General features: G+C 44.6%; 1 protein-coding gene across 1 annotated transcript in view; it reads left to right on the forward strand.

Moving 5' to 3' along the window:
• Positions 1–10,568: 10,568 nt before the first annotated feature.
• Positions 10,569–24,577, forward strand: part of LOC126456945 (uncharacterized protein K02A2.6-like) — a 186,001-nt gene continuing 171,992 nt past the window's right edge. The window contains exon 1 of the mRNA XM_050092917.1: positions 10,569–11,908. Within this exon, the coding sequence (XP_049948874.1) occupies positions 10,976–11,908 (933 nt within the window). The 5' untranslated portion in view covers positions 10,569–10,975. The remainder of the gene's footprint in view (positions 11,909–24,577) is intronic.

A 24,577-nucleotide genomic window follows, 5' to 3' on the forward strand; every position in this document is an offset into this window, starting at 1 on the left:
CAAATGTCGTGCGCAAGCTTTTCATCTTCGCTGTAAATTCAGCATGAGACGAAAACCTAACCTCCTTGAATGAATCAATTATTTTGTCGAGTGAGTATTTCCTATCGTGTTTGTTACGGTATGTGGGTGATTTTGTGTCTGTATGCCTCAATAAGAATTTCTATAGCTTCCTTAGATCACTGCATTATCATACGGTGCACTACCGGTTGCAAAAACATGCAGACGTATGCACTCAAATGGCAGCCATGTGATACGGAATTTGGCCGGCTGGTGTGACCGTACGGTTCTGGGCGCTTCAGTCTGGAACCGCGTGACCGCTACGGTCGCAGGCTCGAATCCTGCCTCGAGCATGGATGTGTGTGGTGTTCTTAGGTTAGTTGGGTTTAAGTAGTTCTAGGGGACTGATGACCACAGATGTAAGGTCCCATAGTGCTCAGAGCTATTTTGATACGAAATTTAGCTTTGTTTGATTGCTTGCCATTTACAAGCAATACGGTGGCACGGCGCTGGATGACACGCAGGGTAACAATTCATACGAAACAGTTTACTCGCTACGCCAGTTACGGCGTAAGAGATGTCTACGTCTGTACGGGTCTTAAAGGGCTTTTTGAAATATGTCGTGAAAAGTTTCTACTGGCTGCGAGGGCGCGCTAGACGCTGTGTGACTATATCCCTTCTCCTTGGCGAGAGAATCTAGTAACGAGAGTACGCAGCCATTGTAACTTTCATGAGGAGAATTTGTTGTGCGACATAGCGTATTCCCGCTTCAACACCTATAGTTGCATGAAATTCCGACTCTTGGCAGCGATATACGCAGCCTTCAAAATGACGTCTGTAACGGAGGTGCGTTCCAAGAAGAGAACTGTCACTGAGTGTTTTTTTTTCCGGAAAACCAGAACATCGCAGATAAACATACGCGTTTGCTTGCCGGCCGGCCGCACACAGCTGCGACTCCTGCTACGTTGGAGTTTTTTGTCTAACATCGTCACCGGTGATGAAACTTGGATCATCTCCTCGAAGGAAACGAAAGGGCAATCCATGGAGTGGGGTGCCACACCACGTGTCCTCCTAAGAACAAGTTCAAAGCCACACCTTCATCCGGTGAAGTCTTGGTGATGGTCATCTGACACACTTATGGGGTTATTCTGATGTTCTCCCTCGACGATCAACTCTGGAGTGTATTGTGCTACCCTCAGGAAACTGAAGAAACTACTTCAGCACGTTCTTTGCCACAAAAATGCAAATGGGGTACTCCTTCTCCGTGCCGTGGCACCGCAAGGCCTCACACAAGTTTGTGTATTCGACAGGAATTCACAAAAGTTCATTGGACTGTTCTTCCTGTTCCTACAGCCCGGATCTCGCATCTCTCGACTTCCATCTGTTTGGCTCCATGACGTAAGCACTCCGTGGGGAAGCAGTACTTGGATGACGGGGAGATTATTTATGCAGCAAGCCGTTGGCTTCGACGTCGACCATTAGGGTGGTACGATGTTGATCTGTAGGCCCTTCCAGTAACGTGGCGGAAGGCCGTTGCGTTGAAAGGAGATTATGTTGACCAGAAGAGTGGGGAATAATATGGTGTATTGGAATCCTGTCTAAAAGCAACCTGCTTTCAGAATAAAAATGTGTTGCTTTACTAACTGGACGCCCCTTGTATTTCGGTTTGGACACTCAACTAGTACGGACGGATATAGTGATTAAGAGCAATTTTGTTAACATACTTATTCTAGTGCTGGTTGCCATTGCGGCTTTTATTAATTTAAAATAATTTACACGACAGAATTGGTGCCTGATATTAACTATTTCGATTTCTTCCGACTGTACTACTTTCACGAGAACAGAATATACGAATTTTAAGGTATACAACTTGTTCATTTATCCAGAGGTGAGTGACTTGAGTTTGTGTGTGTTGAGTACTGGCATAGCATTTTCGGACATTGCTTTCTGGACATTTCCTGGCGAATTTGCTGTCACGATAATTTCATAGGGAGAATTATTAACCTGTTACATTTGTGAAATCTGTGTATGCGGCAAGACATCCATGCGTCTTTTGACTACATGCAGGCTCCGAGTGTTGTGCGTCCGAAAACAAAGCCAAAATCAAGTTTTCAGGTGACAGAATTTCATTTAGAGGAGTTGCAGCTGATCGACGAGATTTTCGGAGACGTGTGCTGCCACTTCTATCGAGTCTCTGGAATTTTGTGAGCTGTTCAAAATACACTGAACTCACTAAATCATGAAATAATTAATTTATGGTATACTAAATAAAGATGTCAGCTAATTAATTTATAATACAAACATATAAATAGAGCCTTTTAATAATACGTCAATTATTTTAAATAAAATCGCCTGCAATTTTACCTACTGTAGCGATCCATACTTGAGCGCTACGTGGACGGTTGTGAGTACATTCCTAAATTCATCACTCGAAGTTAGTTCTTGAAATTTCGTCATTAGATTTACACAGGATATTTAGCGTCTGTATTGAACCGCCTACCAGTTGGATTAGCCGGCCGCAGTGGCAGAGCGGTTCTAGGCGCTTCAGTCTGGAACCGCGCAACCGCTACGGTCGCAGGTTCGAATCCTGCCTCGGGCATGGATGTGTGTGATGTCCTTAGATTAGTTAGGTTTAATTAGTTCTAAGTTCTAGGGGACTGATGATCTCAGAAGTTAAGTCCCATAGTGCTCAGAGCCATTTGAACCAATTTGAACCAGTTGGATTAGTGGCGTTTTTGGGTATAATTCTGCAAGTTGTCATTGGTGCGCCACCGTCTTCTCGTCCGTACTGATAGCTGATAGTGAAAGATAGAGGGAATGTTACTAAAATACACTGACGGAAAAAGTCACAATACTAAGAAGAATATGGTGCAATATTTGTGGTTTACTTATTGTAGAACTGAAGGTAACAGCGTAAGTTCGAATGACATGTTTAATGTCGCAATATTAGCATAAAAATACACACTTTTACATAGTTTTCAAAGTGACAACAGAAAACAGATGTCAGGATAACGCGTCTCGTCAAATCAAAAAGTGAAATAATCCTAAACACAAGAATATTGAATACTAATTCTCAGAAGGTTAAATTATCCTAAACACGACAATATTAAAGTTTAACTTGAAGTTTCTTTACAAAATTGCTTCTACACTTATGTTATGATATTGGTCAGTACTACGAAAATCGTCTGATTCCGGTTCAAAGATCGGTACTATTTTTAGGATGACAATCAAGTCTACAGTGGATAGTTGGTTATGTGACAAATTGAGCAAAAGGTTGCCCAAGGTCGCTCGAGTGTACAGTGGATGCAAGAAGGTGAACCAACAAGTTTACACCTCTGCACGCAGTATTTACCTTAAGCTGCGATGAGCTGTCATCTGCTAGGCCACTCTCTTCCGTTCAACTTTCTATAAAACTAATTACACCTTTGCTGAATTTTCCAGCAGAAACTTTCCCTATGTTATGTGAGAGGACGTGTACTCATCCCTAGTCTTAGAATGTAGCAATATACACCCACATGGTTGGAGCAGCATGCATATTATAATGCCCTTTCAGTTCCCACAAGAACAATTAAGTAATTGGCTGGTTCGTTTCGCCACAGTTTGAGCTAAACGACACTACAGCTAATTTCTAGCTGGATATCAGCCGCTATGAGCGCAGTGTTCACACAAATTACTCCTCTGCGTTGTACAGAGCGTTATGCGCTCCGTTCTGCACTTGACGCCAGTTCAGAGAAGAGTCTCCGACAATTTCCGTCTTGTCTTACTCATAGCCGAACTGTCTCCCCACCTGGATTCTTTCATTCTTCACGTCATGGCTTTTATCGACCAATAGGAGCGTTCCTCTTATTTTGTGGAAACTCTCTCTACCTATTGCAAGGTCCCTACTATTATATTGCATTGAAACCTTGGCTCTTTTCTCCTTCCTAGCGCGTTTCTACCAATCGGACGTTTTGTGCCCGTTCCAGACGCCTAAATGTGTACATTGACTCTGTTACTTTTGTACCACTCACTGGATATGTGATCGAAAATGTGTCACTGTTTTTGTTTCGTATCCATTTTGAATTCCGAAAAGCAGTTTTCTCAAAGTTTTCTTTCCTGTCCTCCGTCAGATGGGCCATTATACTCGCTCTCCCCCTCTGAGTCATCTGGTCGGTCGTTGGCTTTCCGTCTGGGACACCCCTTTAAGTGGTTTCCGTGGTACCCCTTGTAACATGGCCTTGCCTCTGCTCTCATTCCTCTGAATTCCAAACTAAAACGCTTCTTGCTGCTTGTTTCACCTTCTGCTCAAACATGCATTATAGGAACGGTGTGTTAATTAATGTTGATTGAGTATCATCCCTTTTTGCATTACATAATGATAGGAAAGTTTTCTCATTACCGCTAAATTAAGTTAGGTGTCGTATTCACCTTCCCATTCTGATGTTCAAAGCTCACGTTGCAACATAGATAGGCGTGTTTTTCCATATCTGAAAAATGTCTCAACAGTCGTATAAGATAGGCGATGGTAGGGCAACTATGAGTATGCAAATCAAGTTTGCTTGAAATACGATCTGTAATGGCTGTGAGCGTTAGTTACCTTCGAGATTGGACATGGTGAGTTGATGTTAGTCAAGAATGCCTCACTGAGTCTGAACGAGGTCATGTAAAAGGGCTACGACAAGTAGATGTTCCTCATGGGATGTGTCAGAAAGACTTGGCAGGAAAGTAGCCACTGTTAGATGAATGCTGGCAGCAGTGGTCACGAGAATGTACAGTCACAAGAAGACTGGGCTCCGGATGGCCATGTGGAATGACCAAGAGGGAAGGCCATCGTGTTCAGCGTACGGCTCATTCACGTTGTACTGCATCTGCAGCAGCAATTGGAGCTACAGTTTCCACTACAGCGTCACAACGAACTGTTACAAATAGGTTACTTCAAGGACAGCGCCGAGACAGACGCACTGGAGAGTGCATTCCACTGATCCCAGACCACTACCATCTGCTACTTCAGTAGTGCCAAGCGAGAGCTCAGTGGAGTGCAGGGTGCAGGCCTGCCTCGTTCGCTGATGAAGACTGGTTCTTTCTCGGTGCCTGTGATGAACGTGTATTTGTTAGAAGCATGTCAGTTGACGGTCTGCAACCATTCTGTCTCTGTGCTACACACACTGGACGCGCATCCGGAATTTGGGTTGTGATTTCGTATGATAGTAGGAGGACTCTCGTGATTATCCTGCGCACCCTGACTGCAAATTTATTGTGGTGATTCTACCTGTTGAGCTGCCATTCATGAACAGCATCCAGAATGCGTTTTCCAACAGGATAACGCTCGTCCACATGCCGCTGTTCTAACCCAACATGCCCTACTGAGTATCGACGTGTTGCCTTGGCCTGCTCGATCGCCTGATCAGTCTCCAATCGAGCACATGTCGGACGACAACTCCAGCGACATCCACAAACAGCATTAACTGTACCTGCATTGACAGACCAAGTGCAACAGGCATGGAACTCCATCCCACAAACAGGCATACCGTATCTGAAATGTAACAGCATTTCACATTTGTGATGACATATCTTGTGATCTTGTAATCTGAATCAGTTACATATGTTATCTGGAGAAACATATTCCCGAAGTTTCAGTACCGTAAACCAGTAATTTTTTGCAGCTGCGATTATTTTTCGTCAGTGTATAATTGCTGTCGGACCACCTAGACGGCTTTCTTATAGTTGTATTCCTTGTGAGTCGTGGATGGGTAGTTAATTCCCTGATACAGAACAGCCACGAACCCGGAAGCCTTTACTGTCATATCTATGTAAATTACACTCATTGTTACAGGTACTACTTGCTAGCTGGATTTTCTTTACATCCTTTGGGTAGCTGTCGGAGATTTTAAAATCCGTATGCCCTTCACTGCCCACCTAGTGTTTTCTACTGCAGTCACCAAGTGTTTTACCCTGTGTGATTTACTTATAGTAAATGCATTCTTTCATTGTGCTCCATATATACCTATAAACACCTTACCACAACCACATATCACAAATCGAACTGCCACAATGAAGGATGTCCACTGAGATCTATAATGATCGGATATATCTCTCCAACATAAATTTTAGCAAGTTATTTACGGAAAAACTGAAGCATTTAATAGGAAAAGCGGAAGCATTTGCGAAAGATTCTAAACAATTTTTAGAAATAGTTACGCTGTGAAGGTAATGAAGATCGACCTGCTGGTGATCTTCGACGTGAAATTGAGCCCACTGAGCCCAGAAGCAACCGATGCGAAATACTCTGTCTTTCCGTGCCTTCCGCATCAGTGGCAGCAACAGTTTGGCATCTGAAGTGGATTCTTGAGGGAAACGCTGATGGTGAATTGTGATGCTAATGTTTCCATGCATAGGTCCTGAAACGAAGCTGTGTTCACAATGCAAACAAGAAGAGTGTGGGACCTAATTTCCACTCTGTAAAATGGTTTAACAAGTTCTTGTGATCAGATGAATCTACTTTCGTCCATCCATAATTGTGGTTGTTTGATTGGTCTCGGAGAAGATTCATCAAACGCGAACACGTGAAGTATGATTTCAGTTTATTATATAAATGAAAAAAAGATTTACTGAACTTTGACACACTTCTTTATCACAGGTTTGCGTGATAATTTTAGAACTGTCACTGGATATGAAAGCATCCCCTAATGCACAGATTATCAAACTGTTCTCATGCAGTGCAGTGGTTGACATTTACAACAGTTCAAATTCATCGAAACTTCATCTACATCTACATCTACATTTATACTCCGCAAGCCACCCAACGGTGTGTGGCGGAGGGCACTTTACGTGCCACTGTCATTACCTCCCTTTCCTGTTCCAGTCGCGTATGGTTCGCGGAAAGAACGACTGTCTGAAAGCCTCCGTGCGCGCTCTAATCTCTCTAATTTTACATTCGTGATCTCCTCGGGAGGTATAAGTAGGGGGAAGCAATATATTCGATACCTCATCCAGAAACGCACCCTCTCGAAACCTGGCGAGCAAGCTACACCGCGATGCAGAGCGCCTCTCTTGCAGAGTCTGCCACTTGAGTTTATTAAACATCTCCGTAACGCTATCACGGTTACCAAATAACCCTGTGACGAAACGCGCCGCTCTTCTTTGGATCTTCTCTATCTCCTCCGTCAGACCGATCTGGTACTGATCCCACACTGATGAGCAATACTATACTTGTTGATCACACACTATGATGTTCATTGCCCTAGCTGTTACATGCACGACACTATATTGACCTCAGAGCGAGGGGGCATCAGTTAACATATGTAACTGATTCAGATTACAAGATCACAAGTTAATGTTAGCTCGAGATATGACATCACAAATGTGAAATGCTGTTACATTTGTAACAGCTGTAACCGTCAGAGTGTTGAACGAAAGCATGCGGACGTGCATGCATTGTGTTTTGCAGATACGGTATGCCTGTTTGTGGGATGGAGTTCCATGCCTGTTGCACTTGGTCTGTCAATGCAGGGACAGTTAATGCTATACTGGGAGCGAGGGCAGGTCTTATGGAGAGCCTCCCATACTCAGTTGCGGATAGCAGCGAGACATCCTTATGTCTGCAGTACTGGTCCACGTTGTCATCTGTGATGTGGCACAGCTATCTCTGTACGATGCCACACAAGTTACTGCAGCTAACCGTTTGCATAAGTAAAAGTAAAACTATCAATACAAAAGAAACACGAAACCCGTTTAAAAGTAAGTTTATATCTATCTGAGCTAGTGGAATGCCAGAATGACGGTGGCCGGGATGTAATACTATAATCAATATTACCTTTGTTTGTCTTATCTAACTACTTTGTCTGTTTTTACTTAATGTGACTCCTTTATCACCAAATTCTTTGCTGTAACACCTATGTAAATATTTTATATTATTTATGGCAGTTTATCTCAATGTAATTAATTAATGGATGTATCTTTTAAAAAAATATCTGTAAAAAAAATGGAAGTGTTATAACTTCATTGTAACAGTGGTTCATGCACAAGGAAAGTGTGGTGTCACCGCCAGACACCACACTTGCTAGGTGGTAGCTTAAATCGGCCGCGGTCCATTTAGTACATGTCGGACCCGCGTGTCGCCACTGTGATCGCAGACCTAGCGCCACCACCAAGGCAGGTCTCGTGATACGAGAGAGCACTCGACCCCAGTTGTACGAGAACCTAGCTACCGCCCAGTTGTACGAGAACCTAGCTACCGCCCAGTTGTACGAGAACCTAGCTACCGACCAGATGTACGAAGCCTTTCTCTCTCATTAGCCGAGAGACAGAATAGCCATCAGCTAAGTTAATGGCTACGAACTAGCAAGGCGCCATTTGTATCAGTGCCTATAGCTTACGAGTATTCAAGAGAGATGTATTCCAAGGACTAATAAAAAGATAAGTAATAAGCATCTACATACTTTTCTTCTTATTCATTTATAAGTTCTCATGTTCCAGACTTCACGCCCGTCTGCTTTAGCCGTGCGTGCCCTATCGGCTACAGCGTTAGTGTAGCTTGCATTTTCAGCCATCTAAACTTCACGGTGTCGGCCCAGCTACCGACACAACATTTATTGGCGACGAGCAAAAGAGTTTGTATTAATTCGTTTACAACATTGGCGACGATTTAAAGTGTTCTGATTGCTTACATTTAATTGTGTCATGGCTTCGCCACATTCTCCAGATGTACTGTCCGAATTTTATCGCTTGCAGAATCAGCAGACGCAGGCGTTACTGGATGCCCTTGGACAGCTCGTCCAGGGTCAACGTACCATTCAAACCGATGCGGCCGCCGCCGCTTCTTCGCTACCGCTGCCACTAAACGCTGTTGCACCTCCCTTTCGACCATACGTGGCAGCCGATGAGACGTGGCAAGAGTGGTCTCGCCAGTTCAACTTCCACCTTGCTGCCTACAGAATTCAAGGTAAAGAGCGGCAGCCGTTTTTGCTTTCTTGTGTCGGTGTGTCCCCATACCGTGTGATAGTGAAATTGTTTCCCCGACGCGACGTAGCAACTCTGTCCTACGAGGAAATTTTGTCTGCATTAGATGCCTATTTCAAAGAAACAGTTAATGTGGTTGCAAAACGGTACACGTTCTTTCGTACAAAACGTACGGCCGGTCAAACTAATAGGGAGTGGGTAGCAACATTGCAAGGACTTACTAGGGACTGTGCCTTTGAATGTGACTGTGGTCTTTCTTATTCAGATACAATGGTGCGTGATGCAATAGCACAGAACGTTTCTGATGTTCGCATACGGGAGCAAATTTTGAAACTAGTTAATCCCTCCCTTCAACAAGTGATAGACATATTGGATAGACAGGACACACTTGACTGTGCTCAGGAATCTTTTGAAACTTCGCCAGCCGTGTGTAACATTAACCGGCCCGCTGGACGCGCTGCGCGGCCCGGTAACCGGGCCTTGCGCACGTCGACACGGCGGCCGCCGCGTGCTAAGCCAGGTGTGCCGCGCCAGCACACAAATGCAGTGAAATCATGCCCGCGGTGTGCTACTAGACATTCGCGTGAACATTGCCCGTCACGCCAAGCTATTTGCTTTTTCTGCAATAAGAAAGGACATGTTCAAAGTGTTTGCCAGAAAAAGCTCAGATCAGACAATCACAATCATTCCAGGCCCTTTGCTTCGCGCCGGAATCGAACCAAGGACACTCAGGCTCGAGGACCTTCGCCTATGGACATTCATGTCGTTAATTCCACTTCGTCCAGTGACACTTTCTCTAACAGTGACTGTGATCGTCCCACAAAAACTGTGCGTCGACGTCGCCGGCAATCACGTCAATTAGCAAGTGATTCTGTACCAGTGTCTATTCAAATTGCACAAAACAGTCGCTCTTGTCGTCAGCAGGACAATAAACTTTTTGTGGACTTAGACTTTGAAGGCAAAGTGATACCATTCCAGCTCGATACCGGAGCTGCAGTTTCATTGCTCAAACATGACACGTACAAACAACTGGGCAAGCCTCCGTTGCGTTCCGCAAATGTTAAGCTAACTACATATTCCGGACAGAAAATTCCTGTGTTAGGACAGTGCAGCCTTCTTGCAACATACAAGGGACAAACAAAACTTGTGTCCTTTTACGTTCTTCGTTCTTCTTCTGCAGTGAATTTGTTTGGTCTAGATTTGTTTACGTTGTTTAACATGTCTATTGTAAATCAGGTCCTATCAGTGAATCAGACTGTGCCTACAGACAGTGTTTCTCGGCTGTGTGGCGAATTTGCAGACATTTTTGCACCGGGCTTAGGTTGCGCTAAACACTATGAAGCACATTTAGAACTGAAGGGAAACGCGCAACCGCAATTTTTCAGAGCGCGCAATGTTCCCCACGCATTGCGTCAGGAGGTCGCAAGAACATTGAACAATGTAGAATCACAAGGTGTGAGTGAAAGTGCGCAATGCCTCTTCTCTTTCAGCTCCGCTTCATCGCTTACGCCGTACAGGTGTTCCGTTTCTCTGGACGACGGAATGCGAACGCGCCTTTCGCCAGTTGCAATCGGCGTTGCTTTCTAATACTTGCCTTCCGCCATTCGATCCCCAGAAACCCCTTTTGTTGATGGTAGATGCATCGGATTTCGGGATCGGTGCTGTGCTTGCGCACAAAGTTGGCTCCCATGATCGTCCTATTGCCTTTGCGTCCAAATTGCTCTCGTCTGCGCAAAGAAATTATTCACAGATAGAGAAAGAAGCTTTGGCTCTCGTGTTTGGTGTTACTAAGTTCCATGATTTCTTGTATGGTCGTCAATTTACCATCATCACAGACCACAAACCTTTGACATCGCTTTTTCATCCGACCAAGCCTGTACCTCCACGTACAGCGCAGAAATTCATTCGCTGGTCTATTTTCCTCTCGCAGTACCGCTACGATATCTTGTATCGGTCCACTGCTAAGCACGGAAACGCCGATGCGTTGTCCCGTTTGCCTATTGCTGAGGATAAAGCATTCGATTCTTCCGAACTTGCTTGCATGTTCATTGATTCGGAAACCGATGAAGTGGTCGAATCGTTTCCGATTGATTTTCGTCGTGTCGCTACAGCCACAGCTGCTGACCCTGTCCTTGCTACTGTTTTACGTTTTGTTGCTACGCAATGGCCTTTGTCAAAGTCTCGGATCGAGGATCCGTTGGTTCGTCGATTTTTTGCTCACAAGGAGAGACTTTTTGTTCGACGTGGTGTTTTGTTGTTGCGTTCTGATAATGATCAGTCCAGAGTCGTGGTCCCACGTTCGTTACAGTCCTCTGTTTTACGGCTTCTTCACCAAGGACATTGGGGTATAGTGCGAACGAAACAACTTGCTCGTCAGCACTGTACTTGGTTCGGAATCGATGCTGCGATTACGAATATGTGTTCTTCGTGCCCGGCGTGTGCCGAACAACAGTCCGCACCGCCGCGGAAAGTCTTTGCATGGCCAAAAGCCACTTCCCCTTGGCAACGCTTGCACATTGATTTTGCTGGTCCATTCTGGAATGCTCGATGGTTGGTTCTGGTCGACGCCTTCAGTAACTTTCCTTTTGTTGTCCGGATGTCTTCCACGACGTCCTCCGCCACCATCCAAGCGTTGTCTGCTATCTTTTGCATTGAAGGTCTTCCGCAGACTATTGTTTCCGACAATGGCCCACAATTCATGTCCGCAGAATTTCAGTCATTCTGCCAGGCCAATGGTATTCAACATCTGACATCCGCGCCGTTTTCGCCTCAGTCCAACGGTGCCGCTGAACGATTGGTCCGGACTTTCAAGTCACAGATGTTGAAATTGAAAGAGTCGCATTCTCGGGAGGACGCATTGTTGCTCTTTTTGTCTTCGTATCGCTCTCAGCCCCGAGATGGTCGCTCGCCGGCTGAGTTGCTCCACGGTCGTCCTCATCGCACATTGATGTCTTTGCTGCATCCGCCGCATCAGGTTCCTGTGCACCGGCAGACTCCAGCTTTTGCTCCAGGCGACGTTGTATTTTATCGCAACTATCGAGGTTCACGGCGTTGGCTCGCAGGGCGCATTCTTCGATGCCTCGGCCGCGCGATGTATTTGGTTTTGGGGGCCTCTGGTGAGGTGCGTCGGCATCTCAATCAGCTGCGCCTCTGTCGTCGCTCGGGTTCTGCCGCTCCCCGTCTGCTTTCAGCGACGGTGCCGTCCGGTCAGCGCCCTGGGGACCCATCTACTGGCTCGCCTCATCCCCAGGTGTTACCGACGATGCCTTCCATTTTGCCCCATGGCGACGCGCCGCCGCCGCCGCAGCAGCAGCAGCCGCCGCCGCCGCCGCTTGTTCTCCCGCCGGCGCCGCCCGCATTCGACGCTTCGTTGCAGCCGCCAAGCGCCTCCCAGGGTCACGCGCCGCCGATCGCTTCCCGTGACCAGCTGTCCTCCGCCATGGAACTCCCGCCCGCTCCGGACCACATGACGTCATCGCGCGTCGGCTACCCCGACGCTATGGAGTTTGACCCTTCGGTCCCTCCTGTCTGGGCGCATACACCGCATGTTGACGTGCACCCTGGACTAGTTTTGCAGGCGTTTCCTAGCTCCCCTCGGACCGAATGGCCGGGTGCGGGTGGCACAGCCTCGCCTGTTGTTAGGCTCCCCACCTCATCGCATACGTCAACCTGTGGTCCTCCCCACGGCGGGCGGAAGCCTTATCACACGACCGTTCGCCGATTTGCGGGGGAGGAATGTGGTGTCACCGCCAGACACCACACTTGCTAGGTGGTAGCTTAAATCGGCCGCGGTCCATTTAGTATATGTCGGACCCGCGTGTCGCCACTGTGATCGCAGACCTAGCGCCACCACCAAGGCAGGTCTCGTGATACGAGAGAGCACTCGACCCCAGTTGTACGAGAACCTAGCTACCGCCCAGTTGTACGAGAACCTAGCTACCGCCCAGTTGTACGAGAACCTAGCTACCGCCCAGTTGTACGAGAACCTAGCTACCGACCAGATGTACGAAGCCTTTCTCTCTCATTAGCCGAGAGACAGAATAGCCATCAGCTAAGTTAATGGCTACGAACTAGCAAGGCGCCATTTGTATCAGTGCCTATAGCTTACGAGTATTCAAGAGAGATGTATTCCAAGGACTAATAAAAAGATAAGTAATAAGCATCTACATACTTTTCTTCTTATTCATTTATAAGTTCTCATGTTCCAGACTTCACGCCCGTCTGCTTTAGCCGTGCGTGCCCTATCGGCTACAGCGTTAGTGTAGCTTGCATTTTCAGCCATCTAAACTTCACGGTGTCGGCCCAGCTACCGACACAACAGAAAGTAGGTTTGCAATCATGTAAAACTTGAAGAGAATTCCCTCCGCAACGAAAGTGGCTTGGCGGGAATGGAAAAGGTGGATCTGGCTGTCGAACTGCAAAGACTGTTTTATGGAAAGAGTTAGTAGGTGGCCAGCAGCGAAGCATCTTGTGAACTGACGAGGCAAGAAGAACAGCAAGATTATGTAATATGGCCTCAGATGTGGAAGTAATTATGCTTATTGTTCATGGCGTACTTTCGTTAGCTCTGTACTAGGAAACTCCATAAGTTTCCTTTAGTTTACGTCTATGGTCACAATTTTTTTTGTTAGCATATTACCAGTTGCTGTCTATAATGACCATCATCAGATCTGTTTTATAAAAACAAAGTCCTAACGTACTGCAGCCATAGTGGCAACGTCAAATGTACAGCACATTAGGACTTTGTTTTTATACAAATGGTTCAAATGGCTCTGAGCACTATGGGACTTAACATCTGAGATCATCAGTCCCCTAGAACTTAGAACTACTTAAACCTAACTAACCTAACGACATCACACACATCCATGCCCGAGGCAGGCTTCGAACCTGCGACCGTAGCGGCCGCGCGGTTCCACACTGAAGCGCCTAGAACCGCTCGGCCACCCCGGCCCGCTTTGATTTTATAAAACAGATCTGATGATGGTCATTATAGACCGAAACCGGTAATAAGTTAACAAAAAAATTTGTGACCATAGACGTAAATTAAAGAAAACTTATTGTATATACGGGTCACTATTCTATTCGCGACAATGTCGCAGCTTGTGATACTAGGAAACTCCGACAAGAAGAATAGAATCTTCAGAGATTGTTACACAGCAAAAGCCATGGATAATTTTACTATCCTTTTTGAATGGTCACAGCAGATCGTCACTGCCACCAATTTCATCTGAAACATTCAGTTGAACACTCTATAACTGCATGGACCATTTATGCGGTTTCTCATTCAATAATAAGTTTGTGTTCGCTACACTTTGTGTTGAGCACACGTATTTTATTCTTAATCACTTACACAGACGCGGTTCTATTTCCAGTGTTCCGATATTTCTATCTCATTTTTGAACAGGGACTTAGTTACCTTCCTTAACAAAATTCTAATAACTTTTATGGAGTAGTAAACTTCCTAATTATTCAGTCAGCCGACGGTTGAAGTACTCCATGAATTTTTCATAAAAGGATGGTTAAAGTTTCAAAAATGGTTCAAATGGCTCTAAGCACTATGGGACTAACATCTGAGGTCATCAGTCCCCTAGACTTAGAACTACTTAAACCTAACTAACCTAAGGACATCACACACATCCATGCCCGAGGCAGGATTCGAAGCTGCGACGGTAGCAGCAGCGTGGTTCCGCACTAAAGCGCCTAGAACCGCTCGGCCACAGCGCCCGGCGTTAAAGTTTCACCATAGTGCAAATACTATGAGTAGATTTAAGGTATTTAGCTTAAAGTTTCTTCTTAGTGAAGTCTCAGTACACTATTACAGCTACCCGCACAAATAGTGACGATTCGTTATAGTTGCTGGCTAGTAGACTTGAACGGCCAGCGTAAGGAGCAATTATTATGCAGATTTGGAAGTAACAGGGCTTCATGTGTATGTAGTTAACAGTTTTTTCATATTGTGTTGTGACAAAAATGTTCAGCCTCGATCTGAATCTACTGACTTTTAGTTTCTGTGTCCCCATGCTAATTCTTGAGCCAGATCTCAATTTCAGATTACAACTACAGCATTAACAAAGTGCATTTGCCAGTTCTCTTACCCTTGTGAACTTTGATACTCAAACGGCTGCAGCAATTTAAACTCTACTAGATCCTAGTATCACATGTTCCATTTGAACTAAATAGTATAAGGAAGGGAGTGTTCCTTGATAATAAGGCTATATTACATAGTCTTGCTGTTCTTCTTGCCTCGTCAGTTCATAAGATGCTTGGCTGCTGGCCACCTATCAACTCTTGCCATAAAAGAGTCTTTGCAGTTAGACAGCCAGATCCACCTTTTCCATTCCCTCCAAGCCACTTTTGTTGCGGATGGAATTCCCGTCAAGTTTTACATCATCATTAGAAATAATACAATTATCTGAATACCGCTGCAATGAAAGTAGTGTCCAATAATCAAACCAATAAAGGAACATTACGTCCTAGTTAGTAGTGCTCCACCATAAGTAAATCATTCACTTGCAATGATCATTACTTGGCTGCTTTATTATACAGATTATACTGTGAGCTAACTGTTGACAACTTTATAATACCCCTCCCGAGTGCCAAACTACTGATATATTACCTGCTAAAATGTGCTTCTGTCTCGTGTCCCATAAACAAAATAGTATTTCAGTAAAGTAAAAATTATAGTAAAGTAAATAACAATAGTTAACTTTTCTTACAAATAGTACATCGTATAAATTTACTTAATTAGGCGGGCGACAGTTGTCTTTACATAATTACAGTTTACTTAACCTTGGTTCGAATCTTGTTTATTCTGCTATTCCTTTCTTTCAACAGCAATCTTTTCGAGAAACAAACTTCCGTCCGATACCTTATCCATTAAGCACAGTCACGGTCATTTCGAAATCCTTTCAGAGGAGTTAAATTATCGGTACATTGCTAATGTAGTATGATAGTGTTATACTTTGATTTCACCGTGAGAGGATTGATAGTGCTATTGGGGGAAAGCGTTTTACGTTATTGACATGACTAATGGTTCTATTAGCGGGAGGAGAAATACGAGAACATAACCTTAACAACATAAGAATGTAAGACAAGTGAAGGGAGGAAGTGATAAATCTTGTTACTGCCATTTTTCCACAAAACGTGTTTTCAATGCTGTTGTGTTCACGGTATTCTATAGCATGTTCCTAGATTTGGTCTAGGTGCCAAATCATGGAGAATGTCTTTCAAAAATGCGTCAGTAGATGCTGAATGTCCTTTGTCCCAATCTGAGCTTCCTTCTGCAGTTATTAAAATTTAAAAGTTTGGAGAAGTTGTTCTTGTTGACTGCAGTTGTACGAGTTGAAAAGCTAATACTGAACTTCTGCACTTACGTTATCACAGATGAAACGTAGCTTTTCAGTATTAATGCCACTTGGAACTAAAACTTCCTTCCTCCTGTTTTGACTAAAACTGGCATTCCTCAGACCGGTCTGTACAGTTTTTCCTTGAAAAGAAGAAAGCAGCAAACAACTGTTGTCAATAACGCTGTTTATTTACGCAAGCTGCCCCGTTCCCAGGTTCCAAAAGACAGGTTCAGCTTCACGTTTATATTACATTTGTTATTGTTTACATTATTTGTTGAATAAAAAAACAATCAACAACTAATGTAAACAACAAGAAACGTAATGTAAATTTGAGCAGTCGTCCCGAGATGAACGTGTGGGTTCGAAAACAGTAACTCAGCTATTCGTGCAAGTAAATAGCAAGATTAACAGAGGCTGGTTTCTGTTTTCTTATTAACAAAAATTAACTTGTAAAATCGTTCTTATAGACCAGTCAGTTTCCTGGTAAGGCACCTAGAACTTTCTGGATAATTTATTTTCTCATATGTCCTATTACGTTTTGCGGCGATGCTGTTAACAGCTTCATTCTGTGGTATCAGAATACCTTCTCAAATTTGTTTATGCTAATCAGTTATGTAAAAACGGAGATACATAGTTTTTTCACTCTCTCGAAAAATCTGAAGTTTGGCAATTAGAAAGTTTTACATTTCGTCTTCAAATAATGTTTTGTTTGTTGTTTAAGTCCGAGTAGCAGGTAAGATCCCCACGAATGACTGTAATATCAATAGATGAGACAACTATAGCATTCTGGCTTCCCACCGTCAAGGAAGTAGACTTACTGCCGCAATCAAGACGCCAACTAGATGGAATATAATAGTAATATTTTAGTAACTTGCCCCATCTCTTTCACTACCAACTCAATGCTGATAGCTCACGAATTTTCTAGCGATTACTCTGCTGTATGGAGTCCGATTATTTTATTATTTATAAAACTTTATTTTAGGTTTATGGGCGGATACCCTTCCTGTCACCACAGTCGTCAATTAATCCAAGGGGAGGGGAGAGAGGGAACGCAATATGCGCCATCTGTCCCTCAATTATGTAATCTTGGTTCTGACTGTTATCGAGCTTTAACTGTTTGTGTGTAGTATTTTCTGAGACGGAGACAGGATGACAGCCAAGCACCTGCCTTGACAAGTGTTTTGTGACAGTATTCAGCGAACCAAAGGCGCCACAAGATTGCTGAGGAAGATCCCAGTAGACCGCAGCGTTGAGTTGACGTGGCCTAATTGACCAGAAGATCATAGCTTTAATACGTTGCGTTGGTAGGTTCCTCCTTGATAGGCTATCGGACGCCAACGAAAAAGAAATTCGTCCCATCAAATGCAAAGAAATCGTAAAAAAGCAATCGAGGGAGAGACGCACTGAGCATATAGAGAAGTCAAAACAACCTGCGGTGAAATTAAAAGCAAAGGCGGTAACATTAACAGTGCAATGGGAATTCCACTGTTAAATGCGTAGCAGAGAGCGGATAGGTGGAAAGAGGACACTGAAGGCTTCTTCGAGACGGCAGACTTGTCTAATGACATGATACAAGAAGAAACAAGAGTCAACATGGAAGAAATTGGGGATGCAGTATTACAATCAGAATTTAAGAGAGCTTTGCAAGACTTAAGATCAAATAAGGTAGAAGCGATGGATAACTTCCATCGGAATTTCTAAAATACGAGGGTGAGTCAAATGAAAACCTTGAATTTGTAATAACAAATCGAAATTTCGCGCCGTTATCCTGTAAGTTGGTAAGCTCCAAACAGCATGCAGAATGGCCTGTAGGTGGCAGCATAGTGCAGATGCACACATACCGTCGCAATATCGGTATAAAGATGGCCGCCCCACTTGCGACTTGCACCAGGGAAGAACACCGTTTTGTTATTCGGTTTTTGCCTAGTGAAGGTGTGAAACCTATTGAAATTCATCGACGAATGAAGATTCAGTACGGTGATGCATGTTTGTCAGAGCAACAAGTCTACGAATGGAGTAGGAAGTTCGAAAATGGCTTGACTTCAGTGGAAGATGCTCCTCGTCCAGGTCAGGCACAACGAGTTGTGACTCCACAGAACATTGCAGCAGTTGAAGCCATAGTGAAGGAAAACCGCCGAGTGACACTGAATGACATTGCAACATGTTTACAGATTAGTCATGGGCCAGCACACCACATTGTGCATGATGTGCTCCAGTTTCACAAAGTATCTGGAAGATGGGTGCCACGGCAGCTAACTCCTGAAATGAGAGAACGACGTGTTGATGCTTGTGAAGAACTTCTTCGGGGCTTTTAACGATAAGGTGATGGCTTCCTTGCAAGAATCGTTACTGGGGACGAAACCTGGGTTCACTTCCACTAACCAGAAACGAAGAGAGCGCTCAAGGAATGGCGCCATTCCTCATCACCAAAACCAACGAAGTTTCGAACAGAACCATAAGCAGGGAAGGTCACGCTGACTCTCTTTTGGGACGAAAAAGGCGTCATTTTGGAGCATTAGATGCCTAGAGGGAACACTGTCACCAGTGCATCATACACAGGTCTCCTAAGAAATCATCTGCGGCCTGCATTCAAATCAAAGCGACGTGGATTGCTGTCAGCAGGTGTCCTTTTGCAACATGACAATGTAAGGCCCCACACTGCCCGTACAACAGTTGCAACAATCACAGACCTGCATTTTGAGTGTCTTCCGTATTCATCATACTCACCAGACCTTGTTCCAAGTGATTTCCATATGTTTGGACCACTCAAAGACGCAATGGGAGGAAAGAAGTTCCCTTCTAATGAAAAGGTACCCCACGCAGTGCATGAGTGGTTGCGCGGAACACCAAAAGAATTTTTTTCTAAAGGAATTTATGCACTTTGTAAGCGCTGGAAGACTTGCATTGAGCTTGGGGGAGATTATGTTGAAAAGTGATACAGCTTTGTACCACTTCTGCACAATAAATAATATTTAAAAAATAATTAAGGCTTTCATTTGACTTACCGTCGTGATTGGGGGAAGTGATAACAAAATGACTGGTCAAGATGGTATATAGAAGGTATGAGACTGGGGGAAAACGTCATCCACACAGTCGGGACGATAGCAAGAGCCGACGAGTGGGAAAATTATCGCGCAGTCAGTTTAACAGTTCGTGCATTCAAGTTGATGACAAGAATATTATACATAAAAATGGATAAGAAAATCTAGGATCTGTGAGATGACGACTGGTTTGACTTTAAGAAAGATAAAGACACCAGTGAGGCAATTCTTACTTTGCGGTTGATAATGGAAGACTGAAGAAAAATTAAGACATGTTCATTGGCTCTGTCGACCTGGGAAAAGCGTTTGGTAGTGTAAAATGGAGGAATATGTTCGAAATTCTTAGAAAAATAGGAGCAAGCTATAGGGAAACAACCAAGAGGGAACAATAAGAATGAAAGAGTAGGAACGAAGTGCTCGAATTAAAAGAATGTAAAACGGGGATATCATTTTCGCCCCTACAGTTCGCTACGTACATCGAAGAAACAACGGGAGAAATAAAATAAAGGTTCAAGAGTTGGATTAAAATTCGGAGTGAAAGGATAACAATTATCACATTCGCAGATGACATTGCTATCCTCAACGAAAAAGAAGAAGAACTACAGGACGTGTTGACTGGAACGAACAGTGTTATGAGTACACAATATGGACTGAAAAAAAGTCGAAGAAAGACGTAAGTATGAGAAGCAGCAGAAATGAGAACAGCAAGAAACTTGACATCAGAATTAGGGATCACGAAGTAGATAAGGTAAGGAGTTCTTCTACCTAGGCAGCAAAATAACCCATGATGGACGGAGCTCAAATGGTTCAAATGGCTCTAAGCACTATGGGACTCAACATCTGAGGTCATCAGTCCATTAGACTTAGAGCTACTTAAACCTAACTAACCCAAGGACATCACACACATCCATGCCCGAGGCAAGATTCGATCCTGCGACCGTAGCAGTAGCACGGTTCCGGACTGAAGCGCCTAGAACCGCACGGCCACAGCGGCCGGCCACGGGCGGAGTGAGGTGTTCCTGGTGAAGAGAAGTCTGTTGGTATCGAACAAAGGTCTTAATTTGAGGAAAAAATTTCTGAGAATATACGTTAGGAGCATAGCACTGTATGGAGGTGAGACGTGGACTGTAGGAAAATCGGAACAAAGAGAATCGACACTTTCGAGATGTGGCGCAACTGAAGAATGTTGAAAATTAAATGGATTGAAAAGATAAGGAATGAGAAGGTTTCCGCATATTCGGCCACGAAAGGAACAGATGGAGAACACTGACAAGAAGTAGGGACAGGGTGATAGGACATTATTCAGACATTAGGGAATAACTTCCGGATACTAGGGGAGCCGTAGAGGATATAAACTCTAGAGTAAGACAGACTGGAATACGTCCAGCAAATAATTGAGGGTGTAGATTGCAATTGCTTCTCTGTGTGGAAAAGTTGGCACATGAGAGGAATTGTTGGGGGGCTGCATCAAACCAGACAAAATGCGGACAATCATTTGAAGAAAATCTTCTTTTAATATTTTATGAAATATTAGCGATGAAGTGACTATAATCCGTTATCTATATTCATTTAATTTAGATGTACATGTTACGACAGAAATCAGGACCTTTTACAAACATTTTATATGACCATGAAGATATATAGCTATACGTGTTAGAGTGCATTACTCGAAGGAACACTTCGTACAATTTTATTAGGTATCTCGTTTTTTTATATAAATTGTGTCCTTTACGTGCACACCATGTTGGCGACGCAATTTTCAGCACGGTCACGTTCACTGAACATAACCTTGCAAAGAGATTGTCAAGTCCTCAACAGTTGTTCGCCCCTTAGCATAGACTTTAGATTCCGGAAATACCCTTGAAAGAAGCCTATAAATCTGGCGACGCTATGGAAACATTTTGCGTAAGGCTGTCATGGACGTTCTGGATGTCTGAGCCGTGGCACCGTCCTGTTGTAACCACAACGATTGCTCATGGTCATTCTGACGACGCATTTCCTGCATTACGAACTGCTGCAACGAAACAACAACTGATTTGATGTTACTGTGGCAGTACACTTGCAATATTCTCCATAAAAGTACGGATCAATAATACCCTGCCTAGTCATATCACAACACACTGTAAATTTTGCGCTGCTATAGCGAAAATGAGCTTCTTCATGCGTCATAAGTTGTTGGGAAAATAGGGTCGAGTGTTGACCATCTCCAGAAGCTGTGTGACGAGATTTTTGATTTTTGGGCAATAAGTGGGAGCCTTTAGGTACATAAATGAATATGTAAATGCAACACCCGTCACATACTTCTGTCCGAGATGTTAAAATCTTACGAATGCCGACGAGCTGACTTCGCTAAGAAGGAGCTGCTACTGTTTCAATATGGTCCAGGTGTCAACTTTTCGTGACCTACTGGGTGACGACTTACTGGTTGCAGATGTCGTTGCTCCGAACTGCTGTACATGTGGTGTCACCGCCAGACACCACACTTGCTAGGTGGTAGCTTAAATCGGCCGCGGTCCATTTAGTACATGTCGGACCCGCGTGTCGCCACTGTGTGACCGCAGACCTAGCGCCACCACAAGGCAGGTCTCGATATACGATAGAGCACACGCCCCAGTTGTACGGCGACATTGCTAGCGACCATACGGACGAAGCCTTCCTCTCATTTGCCGAGAGACAGTTAGAATAGCCTTCTGCTAAGTCCATGGCTACGACCTAGCAAGGCGCCATTAGCCTTACCTAGTTTGAGAGTTATCGTATAAATGTCTCAAGAAGAACACTGTATTCATCAAAGAATAAAAGTTAAGTATAAAGCAGCTACGTACTTTTCTTGCTACCATTCAATAGTTATCCTGTTCCAGACTTGACGCCAGTCGGCGTGTGTGTACGCGTGCCTTTCTTTCGGCTCCCTTCCCAGTGTGGCGTAGCAGGCTTGTTATGCCACAACAGATTGGCGACGAGGCAACGGAAAGGGTCTTGTTCTTTCTGATTGCTTACATTTATTTGTGTCATGGCTTCGCCACAGTCTCCAGATGTACTGTCCGCATTTTATCGCTTGCAGAATCAGCAGACGCAGGCGTTATTGGATGCCCTTGGACAGCTCGTCCAGGGTCAACGTGCACTGCAACACGATGCCGCAGCCGCCGCTTCACCGCTACAGCAGCCACAACATGCAGTTGCACCGCCGTTTCGCAGTTTTAATGCGGCGCACGAATCGTGGCCAGAATGGTCCCGACAGTTCGGCTTTCATCTAGCCGCCTACGGAATTCAAGGTAATGAGCGGCAGCCGTTTTTGCTTTCTTGTGTCGATGTGTCCACCTACTGTGTGATAGTGAAATTATTTCCCCGACGCGACGTCGCAACTCTGTCCTACGAAGAAATTTTGTCTGCTTTAGATGCCTATTTCAAAGAAACAGTTAATGTGGTTGCAAAACGGTATACGTTTTTTCGTACAAAACGTACGGCCGGTCAAACTAATAGGGAGTGGGTAGCAACATTGCAAGGACTTACTAGGGACTGTGCCTTTGACTGTGACTGTGGCCTTTCTTATTCAGATACAATGGTGCGTGATGCAATTGCACAGAACGTTTCTGATGTTCGCATACGGGAGCAAATTTTGAAACTAGTAAATCCCTCCCTTCAACAAGTGATAGATATATTGGATAGACAAGACACACTTGACTGTGCTCAGGAATCTTTTGCAACTTCGCCAGCAGTGTGTAACATTACCCGGCCCGCCGGGCGAGCTGCGCGGCCCGGTACACTGCCCTCGCACACGCCCGCGAAGATGCCGCCGCGCTCTAAACCAGGTGTGCCGCGCCAGCACACAAATGCAGTGAAATCATGCCCGCGGTGTGCTACTAGACATTCGCGTGAACATTGACCGTCACGCCAAGCTATTTGCTTTTTCTGCAATAGGAAGGGACATGTTCAAAGTGTTTGCCAGAAAAAGCTCAGATCAGACAATCACAGCCATTCCCGGCCCTTTGCTTCGCGCCGGAATCGAACCAAGGACACTCAGGCTTGTGGACCTTCGCCCATGGACATTCATGTAGTTAATTCCACCCCGTCCAGTGCCACTTTCTCTAACAGTGACTGTGTTCGTCCCACAAAAACTGTGCGTCGACGTCGCCGGAAATCACGTCAATTAGCAAGTGATTCTGTACCAGTGACTGTTCAAATTGCTCAAAACAGTCGCTCTTGTAGTCAGCAGGACAATGAACTTTTTGTAGATTTGGACTTTAATGGCAAGGTCATATCATTCCAGCTCGATACCGGAGTTGCAGTTTCATTGCTCAATCACGACACGTACAATCAACTGGGCGCACCTCCGTTGTGTGCCGCAAATGTTAAGTTACATAGTTATTCAAGACAGAATATACCTGTGTTAGGACAGTGCACTCTTCTTGCAACATATAAAGGACAAACAAAACTTGTGTCATTTTACGTTCTTCGTTCTTCTTCTGCAGTGAACTTGTTTGGTTTGGATTTATTTCAGTTGTTTAACATGTCTACAGTAAATCAGGACCTATCAGTGAATCAGACTGTGCCTTCAGACAGTGTTGCTCAGTTATGTGAAGAATTTGCAGACATTTTTGCACTGGGCCTGGGTTGCGCTAAAAACTATGCAGCACATTTGGAACTGAACGTAAACGCGCAACCGAAATTTTTCAGAGCGCGCAATGTTCCTCACGCATTGCGTGTTGCGGTCGCAAGAACATTACCCGTTTTAGCATCACAAGGTGTGAGTGAATGTGCGCAATGCCTCTTCCCTTTCAGCTCCGCTTCATCGCTTACGCAGTACAGAGGTTCCGTTTCTCTGGACGACGGAATGCGAACGCGCCTTTCGCCAGTTGAAATCTGCGTGGCTTTCTAATACTTGCCTCACGCCTTTCGATCCCCATAAACCCCTTTTGTTGATGGTAGATGCATCGGATTTCGGGATCGGTGCTGTGCTTGCGCACAAAGTTGGCTCGCATGATCGCCCTATTGCCTTTGCGTCAAAATTGCTCTCGTCTGCGCAAAGAAATTACTCACAGATAGAGAAAGAAGCTTTGGCTCTCGTGTTTGGTGTTACTAAGTTCCATGATTTCTTGTATGGTTGTCACTTTACCATCATCACAGACCACAAACCTTTGACGTCGCTTTTTCATCCGAACAAGCCTGTACCTCCGCGTACAGCACAGAAATTCATTCGCTGGTCTATTTTCCTCTCGCAGTACCGCTACGATATCTTGTATCGGTCCACTGCTAAGCACG

The sequence above is a fragment of the Schistocerca serialis genome, chromosome 1, assembly GCF_023864345.2.
Source record: "Schistocerca serialis cubense isolate TAMUIC-IGC-003099 chromosome 1, iqSchSeri2.2, whole genome shotgun sequence".
Lineage (NCBI taxonomy): Eukaryota > Metazoa > Arthropoda > Insecta > Orthoptera > Acrididae > Schistocerca > Schistocerca serialis.